Source organism: Mauremys mutica, chromosome 7 (genome assembly GCF_020497125.1).
Source record: "Mauremys mutica isolate MM-2020 ecotype Southern chromosome 7, ASM2049712v1, whole genome shotgun sequence".
Lineage (NCBI taxonomy): Eukaryota > Metazoa > Chordata > Testudines > Geoemydidae > Mauremys > Mauremys mutica.
In genome coordinates, this window is record NC_059078.1 from 41,223,456 (window position 1) to 41,244,023 (window position 20,568).

Sequence of the window (20,568 nt, forward strand, 5' to 3'; positions counted from 1 at the left end):
TTTTAATCACAAAAGCCTCTGACACAGTGTGAGCAATTTGTCTAGGAACGGGTTAATTTAAAATTCAGCTTAGCCCAGAGATAAAGAGAAAGTTGCTTAGCGTTCAAGGTCAAGAATCAATGCAGACTATGCTAAGCACAAAGAAAAACTGCTTTCGGCCCCAGCTGGCTGTGGAAAAATAGAGACAGAGGCAAACCAAAGGCAGTACAAGTTACAGAACTGAGATTGCATTTGCAAAGCTTAACTGTTCAGTGAGATCCAACAGTCTTTGCAACCCCAGAGCCGGTGTGGCTTGGTGACACTGGAGAAGCCACAGGCAGCTGACCTGGACTGGAATCTCTGAAAAAAACACCGCAGGAGATTCCAGGGTGTAAAAGAACAGCCCTCCCAAGAGCGGAAGCATGTTAGAAATTCTAGACAAGCTGTATACAGAATAATCTCCCGTCCACCTATTCCCCTTCTGTGAACGTTATACACAGACGTGGCCAGTCTGGACATGTGTGAGTATTAAAGTAGCTTAAGGCTTGGGGCATTCATGTTCTTCCTGAGTGATGTGGGAGCGTTCCCAACACTCTCCATTGTTGTTTTATTATTTTTAATGAAGCTTTAAAATTTAGTTATATGGTGTGTTTTATCTTCCCCTAACATCCTGCAGTGTCAGCCTGATCACCTGACATGAGGGATTGATTGGTAACAGAAATTTGTCACAGTTTGGTGAGCAATTAAAAATGGGGGAGCCCTGCAGAATTTACACCATCTATCTGTTTTACCCTTGTTATTTTATGTTTGCTTTGTTTGGTACTGTTAGTGTTATATGTTAAGGATTGCATAATTAAAGGTGTGCCCACTCTCAGGCGCAGTAAGTCTGAGAACTGAAGAGGGGTTTAGCATTCCTCTCTCCACCCTGGTTGACCGGGAAGGGTGGCATGTAGATCTACCCCCAGTCGTAGCGGGACTGGGCAATAAAGTAGTTTAAAAAAAGGGAAGACTCGGGTAGTCTTGTGAGTAAAAATGTTTTAGGGAAAAGACCAGAAGGGTGGGGGCTAGTTAAAAAGCCCACCCTCCTAGCTAAACTGGTAGTGAAATAAGTTGGTACCCATAAAAGGGACGGTTTAGCTAGAAAAGCAGGATCGGGCCCAGGCAGGCAGGCAACAGACAAAAAAATTAAAAAACAAGTTGGAACCTTTTAGAGTCTAGTGAAAAAAAAAAGTAAGTAATTGTAAGCGTGGGGATTTCAAATACCCAAGAGGATACTTAAAGTAGTAATGTTTTCTTTCAGTGTTTAAAAGCAGGAGTTAAAAGTAAAAAGCAAGCCAGAAAGCATCTGTATTAATGCAAATTATCTAACTGATAAGGTAGAAGCCACTGAAACCTGGGCTGCCTATAAAACACATAAAAAAATATAGGGTAATTCCCCTGTTTTGCCTGAAATCAACAAGGGTATTTGTATATTTTAAGCAATGATTGACTGCCCAGAAGGAGTAGACCTCTGTTTTTGTCTTTCAGATAATCAAAGAAAACTAATGCCAGCTGAACAACATTTAATGTACCATGCATTTATTGGCATAATAAGAATTATGTTTTGTGTTCTATGTCCTGTCTTGTAGTGTTTGTCTCGTGGCCAGAATTGTTGTGTTTAATATTTTCATGGGATGGTTCGGTTTAAAATCAAGTAAAAGAAGTAAATTGAAATGCAAATACTTGTTTTGTTCAACTTAAAATACAAAGTGATTAGATACATTTAAAAAAATGTGGTATATTAGAGTCTAATACATTTCCTTAAGTTAAAAAAAAAAAACTTCATTGGCCAAATCTTTTAATTGAAAATTGTTATTAAAATTTGCATACTAACAGTCTTTAGAAGCAAGGACATGAAAAGTTAACCCACTCCCCATATTGTACATGGGATCCTTCTGGCTACCTCAGATTTCTAGCCAGAGGGCTGGGGATAGTAAAAAGCTATTGGACTAAAAGTTGTATTAAATAAACTCATCAAAGTAGGTGTGCTTGTCCTACTTTGTTGTTCCAAAGCTCTGTAAAAAAGTTATTTTAATAAAAAGATATATGTGGCATACATTAAATAATAAGACTAATGTACTGTATAACAGCAATGTGTATGTGTTCCTTGTTAACAAAAAGTGTATAAGTAAAAAGTAAAAGTTTCCTTTGTAAGTTAAAAAAAAAAAGTTAACTAAAAAAAAATAGTTAACATGCTCAGTCTAAGGATAAGGCGCTGGCCCCATTCAAGAACACTGCTCACAGCTAAGACTTGGCTAACAACCAAGAAAAAGGGGGGCTTAAATTTGCCCACGCAGCTATGAGATTTGCCAAGCACTAATAAAATGTGTTAGGTTTCTTTTCTCACAGGTAAAAAAGCACTACCCGAAGACCCTAGCAGCCCTGCCACTCCTTGGAACCAGGAGACCGGATCAATGTAAAGGCCCTTATTGAGTCCTGCTGACTACCGACACCGCTGTGAAGTGCCAAAGACTGACTGCCTGGACCCAGGATTCTCACTGCAAAAAGACCCCTCCACCTCAGGAGAATTTTCCTACTGATGATTAGCCTATTCTTTTTCTAGTTTTACTGTGCCTTCTGGACAGCAGGGAAAAAGAACAAGGTGACGTGCTGGTTAACCTCTCCCTTGTCCATGGACAAATCTACTGTGCCTTTGAATTTTTCTAAAAGAAGCAAAACCATTACAGGGTGATGTACTCGTAATCTCTCCCCTGTAGAATGCTGAACTACAACTGTTTCGGGAAAGGAGAAGAAACACTCACTCCACTGACATTGCCAAAGTCCAGGAATTCCTGACCAGAAAAAACATTGAGAACTGACCCTGGTGAAGAAACCCAAGGACTTATACACTGGCAGGAAGAAATTTGTGAGACTCATGCTTGGGAATGTGGTATTAATTAAATTTTGGGGTTTATTCTACAGGCTGCACCCTGTGTTCTAGGTAAATCTTTCAGCATGTATTGCCCTCCCTAATTGGATTTTAAATGACATTGCCCTTATCCAGTTTTCAGATCACTTCTACATACCCAAATTGCTCACAAGGGGCTGCCATTATATTAGCACAACAAAGAGCCTGAATTATTTCCTATAAAAAAAATTGACCAGATCCCTGTGAGCTGGGGCCAATAGTGCAGCAGCCATTTGAAATATTCTTAAAAGCCAAAAACATAATAAAAAATTAGGCCAACTAGAAAGGGCCACTAGCCTTATTTTTCAAGCTCAGCTATCCCAAGTACAGGCTAGAGTTGGTGAGTTACATGTCATTTCCACCCTTAGTTCTATGACCCAGAAGTTACTGACAGAAATAGTATTAAAAATCACTAAGGCTGGGAAGGCATTGCAGTGAGATCTAGTATGTTTAAAAATTCAAGATTTCCTGAATGACCAGCTAATGACCATTTAGAGTGATCTTGAGCACCAGACTTGGCCCACTGCCCTTACAGACACATCAAGAACCATCTGATCTGTGGTCATGAAGACATACTTGAACACTTTCTGGATAGAAGTGTGTACGTTTACAGTGCTCCTTCCAAGCATATGGACCGGTTAGAGTAAGTGTGGGCTCCCACATACCAAATCCTGCCGGGTCCATGGGGAAAATAAATGTGGAACTGAATACCCCCTCATTAATAACCCCAGCTCCCTAGAGCTTAATTGCTTTTTGTCCTCAAAGTTTGAGAAAACTCAGCCAAAAGGTTTGTTGAGTATTCTCAAAGGAGGGAATTGTTGGTGTCATTAGGCATGACTCTAGGTAACTCAGGAGGGTGGAAAACCAGTGTCAATGAAGCCTTTCTGTAGTAGGCCTGAATGAACTAAAGTCACTCCATGTCTGACCAAAGCGCTCCCATGTTTGAACTTTAATCAACCTAACAAGCTAGCAACAGAAAATGGAATGTGTAGCAGCTAGTTCTCAGTGCAACACTGATACCAGGAGGCAATAATGAGGCCTGCTTGCACCTGGCTAAGGGGGGCAGAATAACAGATCAAGGAAAGTAAAACAAGATAACTGTTCACAGAAGAGTTACTAACTAGCTAAAGTGGTTTTTGCCAAGTATGACTTAACTGCTTAATGTAATTGCTACTGCAAAGTGTATTTGCTGCATGGGAATGAAAGGTGGGGGGAGAGGGGGTAATGAGAATGCTTAGCTGAAATCAGGTATAAAGAGGGAAAAACTGCTTGTAGGTGTGTGCTTGATCTGAGACGTGTCTGTGTCTCCCTGCACCGCTTTGAGGTCTCAAATAAACTTTGTCTGCTTCTCCACCTTGGTGTGTTTACTGGAGCGAAGCACACCGGGCAACGAACCACTGTTGCTGTCCTCGGGCCTCTGTGCCGGCAACAGTCTCCTGCAGCCTAGGTTCCAGAACTTGCAGGATATGCAGCTCTGGGGCAGCTCACCCCATGGAGAATTTCAAAACATGTGGTTTTCATTCCAAATCAGAATGAAAACAAATTTCAAAATATCAAAATCCTCTGCAAAATGGAATTAATTTTCTACATCCAGCTCTACTGTCAACTAAAAGCTGGAGATGTAAACTTTAAGTGGATCCCTCAGTTAGAAAATGCTTGTAACGTGCATTTGCCAGATCATGACTTGAGAACAGAGAGTGGAAGAGCAATAAAAATTAAGTTAATTGGGTTCATCTATTTGAATGAGGAGGAAGAAAAGATTCCTCCTTGCTTTGCTTGCTCTGGTTCTCCTTCCTCTGGACTTCCAGAGATTCCCGTGGCTCTTAGGAGAGCCGCAAGAGGTCTGTAGTGTGTTTGGGGATGAGAAGGAGAGCATGTGTGGAGAAGGCATGGATCAACATTTAGCTGGCACAGGCAATGGGGAGGGCACGGAGAGTGCTTCTAGAGTGGGAGACAAGAGGATGAAGGAAGAAGGCAAGCCGTGTGAGGTAAAGTTAGGAGGGTCAACAGGAGAAAAGAAAATTAGATTAGTGGAAATGGAAACAAAGAAACAGCAGAATCAAGGTCATTTCTCTCCTCCTGCAGACCTTAAGAGCTATTGTTGCCCAGCAGCCCCATTTCTGAGCCTTAGAAAACTGATTGTGTCTCCTCCTTTCCACATACATTTAGTGGGCTCTTTTGCTCCACAGCTAGGAGGCTTGACAAGGTCCCTATAAGTAGCTCCCCCACTTTCCCCATCAACCCACTGGTCTGAAGCAAGATCCCAGGTAGGATCACTGGGAAGCTAATAGTCTTATTTAGCTCTGTTGGTGACTGACGATCTAATTTTAATTAGCTGGGACAAACAAGTTTCCTAAGGTTTGCAGTCATTGTTGCTCCTCAAGACTTCATAACAAATACTTTGACATTCCAAAATGCATTCTAAAATATATAATGAAAACTGTCCTAATGAATTACTTTCTGCGCAACTTTCATGTAAGGGTTTTTTGCTTGTTTGTGTTTCCCCCTCTTTTAATATAGATTGGCAAAAACAAGATACTAAAATTTCATATTTAAAACCTTTTAATAAAAAGTCCATCTGTCTATCTACACTGTTCTGTATTAAAAAAATAAATGCATGATCCATAAAAACAAATAGCAAACAATTATTCAGGTTCAGATGCTAACCACTGAAAAGTAGAAAAATGGTTGGAATTTATAGACATAGTTTCTTAACGTGCTATACAGTTAGAAAAAGCATGCTATGGCAACCATTATCCAAGTATGTCACTACAAATCCAACCAAGGAAAAAACATATTTTTGTTTTGAATTTACATTGACAACTGAATTATTGGTATGCCACAGCCTGCTTTTTGTAATTTGTTGATTTACAGCTACTGTGCAAGAGCACTTCCTGTAAGAGTGTTCCACTATATTTGTTAAACAATCAAATATTCACTACTGAGAGTACATTAGATATATATTCATGTTTCTTGAAACTGCTCTTATATACATATGCTGATTATCCAGTCCTAACTAAGGTCTTGTAGTGTTTAACTTTCTTGCTTTAAAACTTCATTTTCTCTTAATTTTCCCCCAAAAAAGTGGTCCATGGTAACTACTCTTGAAAAATGAATCATCATCACTGCTGTCTTGAAAAAGGAATAGTCATAGTGCAGACAGGAGCCAAAACCTTGGAAATTACCCCAGCCAGCCTCACCCAAAACACCCTAGTCCTAACCTGGGGCACACAGCACTACTTCTGCAGTCTTGCTTCTCTTCAGATCACATGCTGCCAGGCATGCTGAATTGGGGGTGGGGGGGTTCTCATCCATATGGATCAAAGTTCATGAGAAATTAAGCTGAGAGCATCACAAAAGAAGGTGAGAAAACAATTCACAGAATACATTCAAGTGCATGGAATCTGACTTTTTACCTTGAGCATCATACAGAATTGTATTTACAGGTGTGAGAGATTCTGGGAACCAAAATTCTGATATGAGCATGGACAGTGACTACCATTTCCGGGGAAAGAATTTAGTACACTCCTGATTTGAAATATTGACTTAATATTACTGTAAACTCCATCACATTATCAAGATGAAATGAATAAGGCCAAACACAGCAGGCCTTTATCGGCTGAATGAAAATGACTAGGGTTCAGTCAGGGCCGGCTCCAGCTTTTTTTCTGCCCCAAGCAGCAAAGAAAAAAGAAACAAAATATAAAAGAAAAAAATAAAGCCACGATTGGCGGCACTTCGGCGGCAGCTCTACTGCACCACTTCATGCTTCGGCAAAAATTCGGCGGTAGGTCCTTCCCTCCGAGAGGGACCAAGGGACCCGCTGCCGAATTGCCGCCAAAGACCCGGACGTGCCGCCCCTTTCTGTTGGCCGCCCCAAGCAACTGCTTCCTGTGCTGGTGCCTGAAGCCGGCCTTGGGTTCAATACAGAGAAACTAAGCTGGAATCACATAGTGCTCAATTGCGCATCATGTTGTACAAATTCTGGCTCTGATCCAGCAAAGCACTTAAGCAGCTGCTTAACTTTATCAGGGCCAGAGTGCTCAGCATCTTGAAGAACTGAGCCCTTAATGTAGTATTGGTCCCTCAGGGTACTGAAGGAGAACATCTATCAAGGCTTTATTGTATACATACGTTTGCCTTATATGAAATGTACAGCAAGTACATTTATTATAGCAATAACACACATTGGAGCGGGGAGAACGAAATGGTCATTAACTTAAGGGTTCTCTGTCTCTAAGGTATTTGTCAACCAATGGAAAAACATGGCTTGGGGGTTCCACTTTTCCAACAGGAGTGTGTGTGTATATGTGTATATATATACACACACACACACAATGGAAATGATCTTAAGGGTCTGAAGATTGCTACATTTTTATTAATTTTAATACAATTATTTAAAAAATGTGCAGAGGATTTCCTATGCCATTGCTTTGCAGAAAATACCATCCTGTTGAAACAGTAGTGTTTATTGTTATGTCAGATCTCCAGCTTACCTTAATATGCACATTACAATGACTTCTCCAAGATACAGAATCTACTTACATTACAAATATGATGAATAATTATGAGAAATAGTATTTACATTCCACCATGTTATTGGTGCTGTAAAGTAGTGCAAAGTTAAAGTAACAGATTCTACTGCACAAAGTGATTAAGATTGAATAATGTAAATGATAATCAAAAATAAAAGCAATTCCAAAAGCCTAAACTAGTATCTATCCAATCCATTTAATACTGTAATTAGACTACCAGAACAGGTATTACTAAAGTATTAGCATGCTAAGAAATGGGGTCAAGAAGCTGTACTAGGTTAAAGTAAAAACTGATGTAATAGTATTTTATAGTACACAAATGCAGCCCTTTAAACAATTTATGCTGAAGGGCACAAACTGGCATAAGAGTGTTCCTCTTTTCAATCATAACCTCTGTCAAAAGGATGCTATGAATAGTGCTTAGTTAAAAGATGCCACGGAAGTGCTGCATGTTGCATTTGAGTCAGATTCCTGACCCCAGTACTATTTCCAAAAGCTACATTGAGACTATGAATGCTTATGAGAGTGCCACTTGGAACAGTAGAATGTAAAATAAATTTATAATAGTGCTCAGTTTCAAATCTGTGTTAAAAAGCATATAAAGAGGAGTTTGACATTGAAAATTTTAAGAAAAGGCAACTTCTTATAAAAGCTCTGGAAACAGGACATACTTGAAAAGTATATTTAATCACCATTTTTAATTAATGGTAAAAGAAATATCAAAATTCCTACTTGTTCCTCTCCCATTCTTAGTTCAGCATAAAGAAAAGATGTAAATTGCTAGTGAGACACAATATTGTTGTGGCATCTCTTATAAGCTACTGTACAGTATATGGAGTAGGAGCTCTCACAGGGTAATCACATGCACGTACAACATCTGTGCAGTTCATAAGAGGAAGAGGAAAGCTTATATAGTCAGGAGAGAAATCCATCAAATAAAACAAGCTAGGTGTTCTTGACGTACCATTGACTAAGCTGGCATTTGCATTATCAGTGGCATTTGCACCTGCTGCACCATCTGTAGCTGAAGGAGGGTGGGAGGAGGGATGGGAAGAATCTACTGAGTAATAATGGATAAAAAAGAATAATAAATAATAATATGAACAAATTTACATGATACAAACAATAACATTTATGGACTAGTGTGACTTTGTTTTCTCCAAAAAAGATTTGTTTTAAATTAAACAACAACATAATGTCTAAAAATGAATGTCATTACGAAGATGTTACCAAAGTCAGAAATAAAAAAAACCTCATACATGGAATATTTAAAAAAAGAAGAAATATGAAAGACACATTTAACAAAGTTAACAGAGTTGGTGATAACTATCTATACACAGTACTATGTATTACTATACCTCTGCTCCTTTATGCAGATAAAGTTGACTTTAAATAGGCTAAAATATAATTTGGCTTGAATAAATGCATTTATAAAACCTGTCAGTATTTTTCAAAATGTACAATATATTGCTACTAAGACAACTAGAACAGAGGTTCTCAAACTGTGGTCCATGGACCACCAGTGGTACACGAGCTCCATTCAGGTGGTCCGCCGATAGTTTCCTCTAAGGTGCATGCCTGGGCAGCCACACACAGAAAATGAAGGGTAACCCACCTAATTAGTGGAGCTGTGCAGGTGTGGCTCCAACTAATTAGGTGCCTGGACTCTGGAGAAGACACAAGTGTAAAGTGAGGTGATGGCCTTGGGGGAATAGGGGGTAGATGGGAGAGGGCAGTGGGGTGAGAAGAGGAGGTGGGGGGAATTAGGGATGTGCAGGGCTGTGGCAGCCAGAGAAAGAGGAGACTTTCCCCAGCTCCAGGGCTGTGGCTGCCGGGGAGAGACGGTCCTTCTTCCCAGCCCCAGTTCAGGGGCTGCTGTGGTGGGGGAGAGAGGGCACATCCCTCAGGTAAGACTGATATTAAAATATGAGTTGTGTGCTTTTATTTGTAAAACAAAAAACATTAATTATTATTAAGGTTTTTTTTACATAGAGCTTTTTTCTAAAGTGCTTTACAATACTTAGCCAACGGTACAAACAGCATTTGGAAAGATCATTAAATGGTTTGCTGAGACCCTCAGCAATTTTCAAGTGGTCCATGAAAAAAAAAGTTTGAGAACCACTGAACTAGTGCACACTCTACATAGGTCCAAAATATATGCTACGATAACCCATTTAATATGCTTCACTGATTTCCAATTGATTACATTTTTCAATAGTACATATAGATATTTTGGGAAATACAAAATACAGCAACTTGCCAAATTTGGTCCCTGCATTTTTCAATTTCATCTATGATAAAAAATGAATATAATAGAAAACAAAATCCCAGTTTAGATTTCAGCAATCTTATTTTAGGAGAACTGGACAGACAAGAGGTTCTTTCATAACAGGAGGAGGAAAAGTTCCCTAAAGGTTTTGTTTATTATTGTTAATGATCATTTGCACTAGAGTTGAGAGAACAATTCATAATGAATAACTGATTCAATGAATTTTGCTTTGCTTTCTGTTGGCTAATTGTTCATAACTTTCATATTTACTCCTTTTTGAAACAAATGAAATTCTTTAGTGACTGATGCTTGGCCCACAATTGATAATTTCATGCAGGTTAGTTATTCAACTTTATGTGAATAAGTGGTGTTGCGGATGGACCTAGTGCAAAATGAACACAATAAAATACAGAATTTGAAATTCACCGTGTAGTACATACATGCAAATTTCAAATTGCATATTTGATTACAATACTCATAATTCATAATTGATCACTTACATTTATTTTCTCTGAACTTGGATACTTACATCAGCACAGCAATTAAATTGCACATTTAAAAATTCAATATACAATAATTTACTTTTCAGGAATAATTGAGCATCCAAGCCTAAAATTATGATTTGCAACACCGGTAATGCTTGAGCACTCAAATGTTTGCTGAAAATAAGCATGGAAGGGTCTCAAATGAAGTCAATTGAAATCAACTTTTGAATTTGAACAGAATATTCAAGGATAATTTTTCCAACCCTGATTTTTTCAGCCCTGATTTGCACCACAATCTGTCAGATGGCAGCAGCTAAAAGCCTCATCCTTCTAACTGATCTGGTAGATTTCTTACTCTACCTGGAAGCTGATGTCCATCCTCTTTTTTCATACCTGCATGATGATTTTTACAAAATGTTAATGAAGAATAAAAGCCCACATCTAGAGAAAACTGACATGTAAACACAATTGGTAGGATTTCAGAAGACTGCAGGTTTATATAAAGGGAACACATATTTGGGGGGAATAAGGCCCTGAACCATACACGTAGCTCCATGCAGGCAGACTTCTGCACCCACACAATGGTGCTTGCAGGAGAAGAGCCTGAATTTTGAAAGCATTTGGTTGGTGTTGTAGTTTTGTGGTTCCAATTAGAGTTAATATGTGTTACGTGAAATTCTTGTGAATTGATCTGAAAAGCCCTACCCCTCAGTGTTTCTTTAGAATCACCGCTTGTTCTATTAATCTGCAATGGCAGATTTGTTTCTTTTTTTCTTAAAAGAGTACAAACAATAGAGCTTGGGATATACACCAATATACAGACACCAAGCAAGAAGGTATTCAGAGGAGGTTCTCCCTGGTCCAAAGCAGACACGCATTGCAGACAAGCTACGTTAGCTCTAAACAAATATTGAAGTTTTAACATCCCTCTCACCCTGCCAATACAGACTGTCAAAACAGAGACTGTTGTTACTGTTAAAGGCCTGATTTTGCTCCCCCTGTTTTCAATGAGAACAGGATTGGGCCCTAAAAAGGTGGTAAAAAACATAGTGGCATAAAATAGTCTACCTTAGGAAACTGCAAATGTTTTCTCTTTAATGCTCTTAGCCTTTATTATAAGTAGTGGTTATTGTGTACCTCTCTTGGGAGGTTATGTGGTACAAAGAATAGGTTTTCTTGTAGAAATGTGCAGTTGAGCACAATTACTTAAGCCTTCCCAACAGTCCATTCTGCTACTCTTCATAAAAATAGGGGCAGAAGTTAGTAAATGGGGAATTTCAGGCCCCGAAAACCAGCTAAGTCTACTCTTTGTGTCTGCAGCCTCAAATATAAAAATATGCAATGCAGGAGAAAGATAAATGATAACCCAAAGGAACATGTAGTTGAACTAAAACCATTAGGTGAAGTTATAATTGATTTTTTATTACTGACAAGGTATGAATTTTTAGAAAATCTCACATTTTATGTTTCTTAACCCTTAAACACAACTGAATGCTTGAGGAGGAGAATTAAAAAAAAATCCCTTTTACACGCAGGCCAGAAATGCAGCAACCAGACATGAACAGATTATACTGACGACTGTGTGTACATAAACCTGGACCAAAAAGACATTAAACCAATTTTCTGCTTACTGTGGAGCCCATAAGCTTAGTAAATTCTTCTGACTTTATCCTACAATAAGGTCAAGATCTAAAGAGACTTCTTGATTTGACTGCCTGACACTTGAAGTTAAATCGTAACCCTCATTCAACACTTGCAGCCACTTAGACTAGTTTTCTTCCAGTATTCCAAACCTGACCTGTCAATCTTAGAAAGTAAAAAGGTGTCTATGAATAAAGTGTATTTACGTTAGTCTATAACAAGAACTACAAAGACAGGCACTCACCATTTACATCATCAAAAATGCACAATTTTTCCTCTTTTCATTTTTCAAACTTAAATAAGGGTGTTGTTTCTATGTCTGACTTCTGAAGACTAATATTAATGTATGTAGAACAAGGAGTACTTGTGGCACCTTAGAGACTAACAAATGTATTTGGGCACGAGCTTTCGTGGGCTAAAACCCATGGTACCTTCCTACTATATTTTCCACTGCACGCAGCCGATGAAGTGGGTTTTAGCCCACGAAAGCTTGTGCCCAGATAAATTTGTTAGTCTCTAAGGTGCCACAAGTACTCCTCGTTCTTTTTGCTGATACAGACTAACACGACTACCACTCTGAAACCTGTCACCATGCAAGGGTTAATGTAGATGTAAATGGACAAAATTTAGGTGAGTATAGATTTATATGCAAAAGTAAAATGTTGTGATTGGAATATCTACCCTTATTTTCCCATTCATTTAATCACACACTACAGTCTGCAACTTAAAATCAAAAAAACTTTTAATCATGACTTACATATTAGCAATATATATCTCTTGCTGTATTCCCTCATATATGTAATGACAAATAATATACATGAATACAATACTTTAGATACTTTTAGTGCTTTACGAATAAAGGGCCTACAAGAATAATTTGAGAGCACCGAGATGTGCTATGAGGGGGTTACCTTTCTTATCTTTCTTTTCCTCCTCTTCTCCACCAGCCCCTAATAGAGTAAAGATGATGCCTGTCTGAGAATTCACTCCCACAGCGGTCACGAGCATTCGCCCAGAGCCTTCCATGACATGGGTACCTGAAATGACAGGATAAAAGAGAAATTAAAAATTTTGCTAATACTTCATACAAATACTTCCTGAATGTATTTTTTAAAGACTACTACCAGAGTAGACAGTGGGCCAGATTCTGACCTCAGTTACACTAGTTTAAATCCAGAGTGACTCCAGTCATGTCACATGCCAGTGAAACAAGCCCAACCACTGCATAAAATATTTTCAGATAAGTATGATTTTGAAGTTGATCACACACCTTTAAATATAGTGAAAAAAAGTTGGAAATGTTGCACAGCTAATTGTGTTTAACAAATTAGGATTCATGGGAATAAAAGAAAATGAACTACTTATTGAGATAATCCCATGTTCCCAACACTAAAGAAGTCAAGACTCTGACATATTTTCATGGGAATACTAACTGAAGGATAATGTTTTTCAGAGGACAAGAAGTCTCCACCCATATGAAGATGATTCAGTTTGAAAAGGATTTTTTTTGCTATGGGTAGAACAAATTAAACTGATAACAAGAGAGTTTTTCCCGAAAGGGATAATCTATTTAGTTAACATTTAACTGATAATGCTAACTATGGAATCAAATCCCTTTTGAAAAAATCTTCTGTGTTTTATTGTCTAGAGATGGCCTGTTTTCAGTACTTATAGCCGAACACTTGGCCCAGGTAGACATATCAAATGAGGGATCTACAGAACACAGATCTATCATGCCTGTCTTCATGGTTCATCAGTCTGCACCAGCAGGGTGTACATTAAGGTGGCCCATGTGGATGCGCAGGCATGCACTAAAAAATTCCAAGTGTGCAGCACTGTAGTCTCATTTCAAACAGTACTACTTTAATGCACACTAGGGAATTTTTTAATGCATGCCAGCAGGGCCCACAAGGGCCAGTTAGCCAAAGCACCACGCAGACAAGCCCTAAATCAAAAGTTCTAACTTTTTCACAAGGTAAGTCACATCTTGAGAAGCTGTCTCAAGAACTTCCATCCCTCCCTGTGTGCAATTACACAGACCACTTTCCTTTCCCTTTTTTGATTATGTAATATTCGTATAGTGACAACTACAAGAATTGTTTAAGTGGAAAAGTAATATTGGGGATATATTTAATGCAGTTTTTGCTGCATTTGAATTCAATTTACTGGAAATCAAAGAGAGAGAGAGCACCCTGTGACAAACCAGAGGACTGGGCACCAGAGACCATAGTCTGAGAATCTTTACTAGAAATTAACTCAGTATTATATGCAACTAAAACTGTAAGCTTCTTAGGAACATTTCTAGATATACAGTAGAGGAGGGGGGATGCTAATCATTTTGAAAAGGAAGAAAATGCACAAATAGGGTAGAACTTTCTGGAAAGAGTTACAAGTAGCCCACTTCCCTAATTTGGGGAGGTGGGGAGAGGAGGAAGGGTCAAGTATTTTAAAAACAGAATTTGAAACAATGTTTACGCTAGACAGTTTTATATTGAACACTCCATAAAGGTTTTTTAAGAAAAGAACAAGCGTGTGCAATATTGTACTTCTAAGGCAATTTAATAAAAAGAATTTGAAACAAAGTTTATGCTAGACAATTTTATATTGAACACTCCAGAAAGGTTTTTTAAGAAAAGAACAAGCTTGTGCAATATTGTACTTCTAAGGCAATTTAATAAAAAGAATATGAAAAAATGTTGGCCAGTCAACAAAAGATAAGAGCAAATGTGCAAAGGACAGTGCCAAAACTTTGACAATGCTGCCACTTAATTTAGTGATGAAGCCCTTATCTAAAGTCTTTAATAGTCAGATAATGACTGGATAAAGGGTTTAAAGACCAGACAAAGCTGATACTGATTTACCCACTATCTGTTCATAACCTAAATAGTGAAAGCTAAAGTGTAGGTTGTTGCCTGTACTTTTTTAGCTTTTCTTTTATGAATGCTGAAATATTTAGAAAACAGATGCGAAAAAGGTTGGAGGGTCACTACCCTAGATGTTTTGTATATCATTGTCAGTTTAGTGTGTAGTGCTATAGCTGTGTTGGTCCCAGGATATTAGAGAGAAAATGTGGGTGAAGTAATAAGGATATTACCTCATCCACATATCTATTACCTCACCCACTAAACTATCCTTATAGTTAGAACATCTTGCCTAATATCTAACCTAAATCTCTCGCTTTGTTACTTCTTGTCCTACCTTCAGTGATCATGGAGAACAATTGATCACTCTTTATAATTGCCCTTAACATACTGTACATTTGTTATCAGGTCCCCCTCCCCTCAGTCATCTTTCTCAGGACTAAATATACCCAGGTTTATTAACTCTCTCTCATAGGTCAGGTTTTCTAAATTTTTTTATCATTTTTGTTCTCCTCTGGACACTCACCAATTTGTCCACAGCTTTCCTAAAGTGTAGTGCCAAGAATGGACACAATACTCCAGTAGAGTGGGACAATTGCCTCCTATGTCTTAGTCCTCTTAATACACCCCAGAATGATATTAGCCTTTTTTGCAACTGAATCACATTGTTGATTCACATTCAGTTTGTGATTCACCATAACCTCCAGACCCTTTTCAGAAGTAATACCATCCAACCAGTTTCCCCCCATTTTGTAACTCTGATTTGATTTTTCATCCGTAAGTGAAGCACTTTGCACTTATCTTTATTGAATTTCATCTTGCAGAAATCAGACCAATTCTCTAATTTGTCAAGGCTGTTTTGAATTCTAATCCTGTCCTCCAAAGCGCTTGCATGTGCTCACCATGGATGTGAAGTTAGCAAACCCGAACCAGGGAGTTGGGGGGAGGGAGGGAGCTACCACTTTGAGCTAATCTCAGAGGAGAGATCTCAAGGATCTGAGGTACTAGACTTGCCAGGAGCTGGGGCACAAATGAGTGAAAACTGTCTAGTAGACATGCATCAGGGAACTGGCACTGTGCAATGGCAGATTAAAGTTTTGGCTGTCCAGCCAGAGGAAGGCTGGGATGCTGCCCAAACTTGTTCAACAGACGAACATGAAATTAATAAATGTCCCCTTTGGTTTCTGGTTGATAGTCCAAGCATCTCCTGCTGCAACACTGTCCATTGCTCCTGTGAAAAATTTATCTGAGCTAGTGGTTATGTCATTGTCCTTGTCCACATTGTGAATGCCCTCTTGGTGTTTGCAAACTTGCAAAGTGGCATAATCCATTGCAACTCTTGCATCTTTTTCACATGTTAGGCATCCACTTGGCTTGCACGCCTGCATATGCTGTTTTTGCTGGACTCCGACTGAGTTATGCATGCCTCTCTGTCTCAAGTCTCTTTTCTGGTAGCATTCTGGATTCTTTATCATGTCTACAGCATCAAAGAACTGTCCACCCTCTATAAGTTTCATTCTGGACTGGGTGATTTCCTTTGCTTGTAAAATTCTAATTGCTTTGTGAAGGGTTAATTCTTGGTCTTACAGTAGTCTCTCTGAGTTTTTTGTTCCAGATCCCAATTGTGATCTGGTCTCTTATCAGGAACTCAGCCTCACAAAATTGCAAAGATGAGCTCTTCAGATTTAGATCAGTCACAAGCTCTTCTATGGTTTCACCTTCTTTGTGTATTTTCTCTTTAAAATAATTTCTTATATGTTTCTTTTTTGCATGCAGTGCAGTACACCTCACATTTCTATAATTCAGTTTCACAGTTAGCCTCCTCTGCCTGAATGAACTGAAAACTGTTAAACCCAAGTGCTTCCGAACCAGCTACTGACAGTAACAAGGCTACCTTCTGACTCTGCCTTTCTGCTGGCATGCATTGCTTGCAGATACAGAGTAAAATACTGTTTAAATCTTCTCCAATGTGCCCAATGCAGCTTGATGTTTTGGGTCCTTGACCAGCTGGTTGGAAGAACAGGAGTATTGCCTCTTTAAGGGCTCCCCCCAGTACAGGCAGATAGATGGGAGGGGGGCAACGTATACAGGAAGCAGCTGGGCCAAGTCTGGGGGCGTGAAGGAGAAGGAGGTCACTGCCCTTCCTGCTGATCAGAAGGAGGTAGTTATTTATATCCCATGCAGTTCTGGAGAAGTCCTTTTTCACCTGGATTACAGTGGCAGCACCCCAGCCCCCCACACACGCATAAATCTGAAAAAGAACTAGGTCCCCTCACAATCTGCTATGTGCATCCTACTAGTTGCCCTTTTCATTGGAGGCTAGGAAGGAAATTTTCACTCACCACTAGATTACGGAGGCTGGGTGGAGTTTTTTCACCTTCCCCACAGCCAGTTGGGGACCCAGTGGAGTGGGGTAGTGGGTTGGTTATGTTGGCACATCAATTAAATTTGAGGGCAGATATCCAATGCGGGTAACAGTTTTGGAAGGGATACACTGATTGGATAAAATGGATTGGGAAAAGATTTGAAAGAAATCATCCCCTAAAGGAGTTCAGGAAGTGGGGTTTGGGGTTCTGAGTCTGATACAGAAGGGAGCCAACCCGCCTCCTTCTATAGCCCCCTTTACCTCACACAAGGGGAAGGTGGTGGGATCCCAGCAACGAGATGACTGGGATCAGGTTGGGGATAATTTAGAAATGATTAAGGAATAATGATGACCTGCACTATGCAATTGCTAGATAATCCCAGTTATTTAAAGGGAATAAAGTTGAAGCCTAATTACACCACATCTATTGACTCCTGTCTTTCTGCTGGCATGGCCGGACAATTGTGTTCCACATTTCCAGAGTGTTTCAGCACTGGTGGAGGCTTTTTACTGCTCCATTCTTCCACTCAGGGTATCTGCTTAGTTCCTTTTCACTCTGGATACCATGTGGTGCTCAGGGATCGCTCAGTGCTTAAGGAGTTAGCAAGATTTTTCCTTTGTTGTGGTTCTGGTTTGAACTGGCTGTGTATAACAAGAGCTTCATTCACAGTGCTCCTTCCAGACTCTGTCTGGGAAGCCCAGTCCGTAAAGGCACAGTCCCCAATGCCACATCATTAACACTGCTCCATATCTAAAAACAAAAGGAACTTCCATTGATGCCTGATCTATAGTTCTGAGAACTCCCCAGTGCAAGATTTTCTATTAAGCAGAGAAGTGCCTATAACCACAGTAGAATACCACTAGGAAAGCTCCTAAGTAGGCTCCATGGAGCCCCCCACAGAGGTGGCTGCTGACCAATTGCAATATGACCCAATTGAGCTGGGCAGAGTCCCAGATTCCATGCATGAGAGGGGGAATATTTTTCATTTTGCCACAGGGAATCCTGCTTGGTTTTCACAGCTGCCAAGCTCAAACAGCCATGGAAATATTCTTCCTCTGTTTTTCACCAAATTTTTTAACTGAGCCCCGAGTCACGGATCATTTTGATTACTTCTTTTGAAAACTGAGAAAACGTCTGATACGTCAACCCAGGTCATAACAAAATTAATCTGTTGCCACACATTTTCTTGAGAACATAATTCTGTCCATCAGATAAAACCATGACAAAGAGATTAATAATTTCTCCCTTCATCCAGATTCATGGCCAGGAATAAAGAAGCTACTTTCTGCAGAACACTAAGTAACACTCCTAGACTTGTTAAAGTAGTAAACCTGCAGCTGATAGCAATGCTTTTATAGGTTAAGATAATATTCCCATTTACAACCTGGCACTTCACCCTCCTCCCTTCACTAGTTTTTTATTATTATTATTATTATTATTATTATTACTACAAACAAGCTGCTAAGCATCTTCTTACATAGTCTCTATTTAAACCCCAGTAGGCCCCAAACTTGTTTTCCACTCCTTTGTTTTCTCCCACCAATTTACAATCCTCAAAGACACCCACCACCAGCAGCCACATTTTTCTCTCCCACGTTGATAAAATGAAAATAGAAACATAAAAGAATGCCAGTGGAGTGACACAGCACATAAATCCTTAGGCACTAGATAATGAACAGAACTCGGAAAGTAGAAAAAAAACATTGCAGAGTGGATATTTGGGACAAAAGTAGGCTGAGATTTTAGAAGTTGATACCAGTGGTGTTACAAGTTATTAGGTGACAGTGCTGTGATAACTAGAGGTGCTATATTGTCTCCATACCATAATGGGTTGTTTTGCAATCACTAGAATTAATTTGTGCCACCAATGTCCCTTTGATTGGCTTGGCAAACACAGCATAGTGGGAAGTTCTGTCAACAGCTTGCTGAGGCTGATTTGAGCATAAATATCTCATCAGAACCCTAAGACTGTTCCAGCAGACACAATACCAATTAAAATGCATTGATAGACAGACGTTAAAAAAAAAGAATTTCTTAGTGCACTGAAGATTGTTCCTATTTGGAAATGCTGTTTGTCTTCAATACAATTTGATTCCCTCCAGGATATTTTGCTCTCTTTTAGGTTGCTCTCAGCCACATTCTAATTGGTATTCTAGTCTCTGAAATCCATCCTTTGGTATGTTTGGGGCTAGAACAACAAGGCACTCATTGGTACTTGGTCAATAACACCAGTGGTCAAATGTGTTGAATCTTGACTACCTTTAACGAGACCCTGTCTGAATTGCAGAACCAAGCCAAGTTACCCACAAGTATTTTTGAAAATAGTTGTTGACAGCTGCAGAACAGAGCACTCACAGTGAAGCTGGTTCAGAACTATGTTCACTATGGAGGTTAGAAGAGAAAAGGGAAGATAGAAAACTGGATTGAGAGCACATTTTCCGTCATTCATTCTCTTCATCCCCTGGACTCCCATACAATCCTGATTTCCCCCCTAAACCTCCAGCATCTCCTTTGGTAGTTGTCTCTCCTCCCCTCTTTTTGTTAGCATCCCTCAGGCTCTGTCTAAGGTCCTCCTGCTCTCTACACAACAGAGCCGCCCAGAGGATTCTAGACCTGGAACTTTGGTGGTGGGTCCTGGAGCAGAAGGACCCCCTGCCGCTGAATTGCCACCGAAGACCCGGAGCGGAAGAGGCTCCGGGGGGCCGGGCCCCGCGAGAGTTTTCCGGGGCCCCCAGAGCGAGTGAAGGACCCCGCTCCAGGGGCCCCAAAAAACTCTCGTGGGGGCCCCACTCCCCCCCCCCGGGGCCCTGCTACACAATCTCTCTGCGCATTATCCCTGAGTAACTTCATCTGCTCTCACAAAGTCACGACTCTGTCAACGACTCACAAATCTCTTTCTCTATCATGACCTTCTCTGTGATTATCCTATCTTGCCTTTCTGATCTTTTGCCTGGCTGTGCCATCGCTATCCCATCTCAACTTCACAAATACAGAGCGCCTCTGCATTTTGCCTCTCATCCCTTCTCCACTGCTGTAGACACCATCATCCTACTTCTTCTCATCCAGTCTTGGAATCTCAGTATGATTTCACTCCTGTCTTCTTCTTCCCAAATAGTCAAGCTGCCTCCAAATCTCAGGCGCTCAGTTTTTCCACATCTCAAATCTGACCTTTCCTCTTTGCCTCTATGGCTAAAGTCTTGTCCCTATCTTAATTATTTGCCAACATCCTCTAAACAAACGTTGCTTCCCTCAGCCCATTCAAAGCTATGCAACTACAATCCTCTTCCTGGCCCACCACTGGGACTGTGGCATTTCCCTATTTCAGATCTCTCCACTGAATTCCTCTCAACTTCCACATCAAATTCAGACTTCTGATCCTCCCCTTTAAGAAAGCTAGCGAGCTCTCCTCCCTCCTCCACCTAAGACAACAGGAGAGGAAGCAAAGTTCAGTGGCCTTTTCCCTCTTGGAAAATGTGCTCTCAATC

At 39.9% G+C, this 20,568-nt stretch overlaps 1 protein-coding gene across 3 annotated transcripts in view; it reads right to left on the reverse strand.

Annotated features, from left to right (window-relative positions):
* Positions 1 to 20,568, reverse strand: part of LOC123374161 (plasma membrane calcium-transporting ATPase 2) — a 170,182-nt gene that overhangs the window by 138,017 nt on the left and 11,597 nt on the right. For 2 of the 3 annotated variants that reach the window (XM_045023761.1, XM_045023763.1), the window contains exons 2-4: positions 12,768 to 12,893; positions 10,576 to 10,608; positions 8,426 to 8,518 (exon numbers count right to left, since the gene is read on the reverse strand). In XM_045023761.1, the coding sequence (XP_044879696.1) occupies positions 8,426 to 8,518; positions 10,576 to 10,608; positions 12,768 to 12,882 (241 nt within the window). In that variant the 5' untranslated portion in view covers positions 12,883 to 12,893. Of the gene's footprint in view, positions 1 to 8,425; positions 8,522 to 10,575; positions 10,609 to 12,767; positions 12,894 to 20,568 lie in introns of all 3 variants that reach the window. The other variant, XM_045023762.1, reaches the window with a different exon arrangement.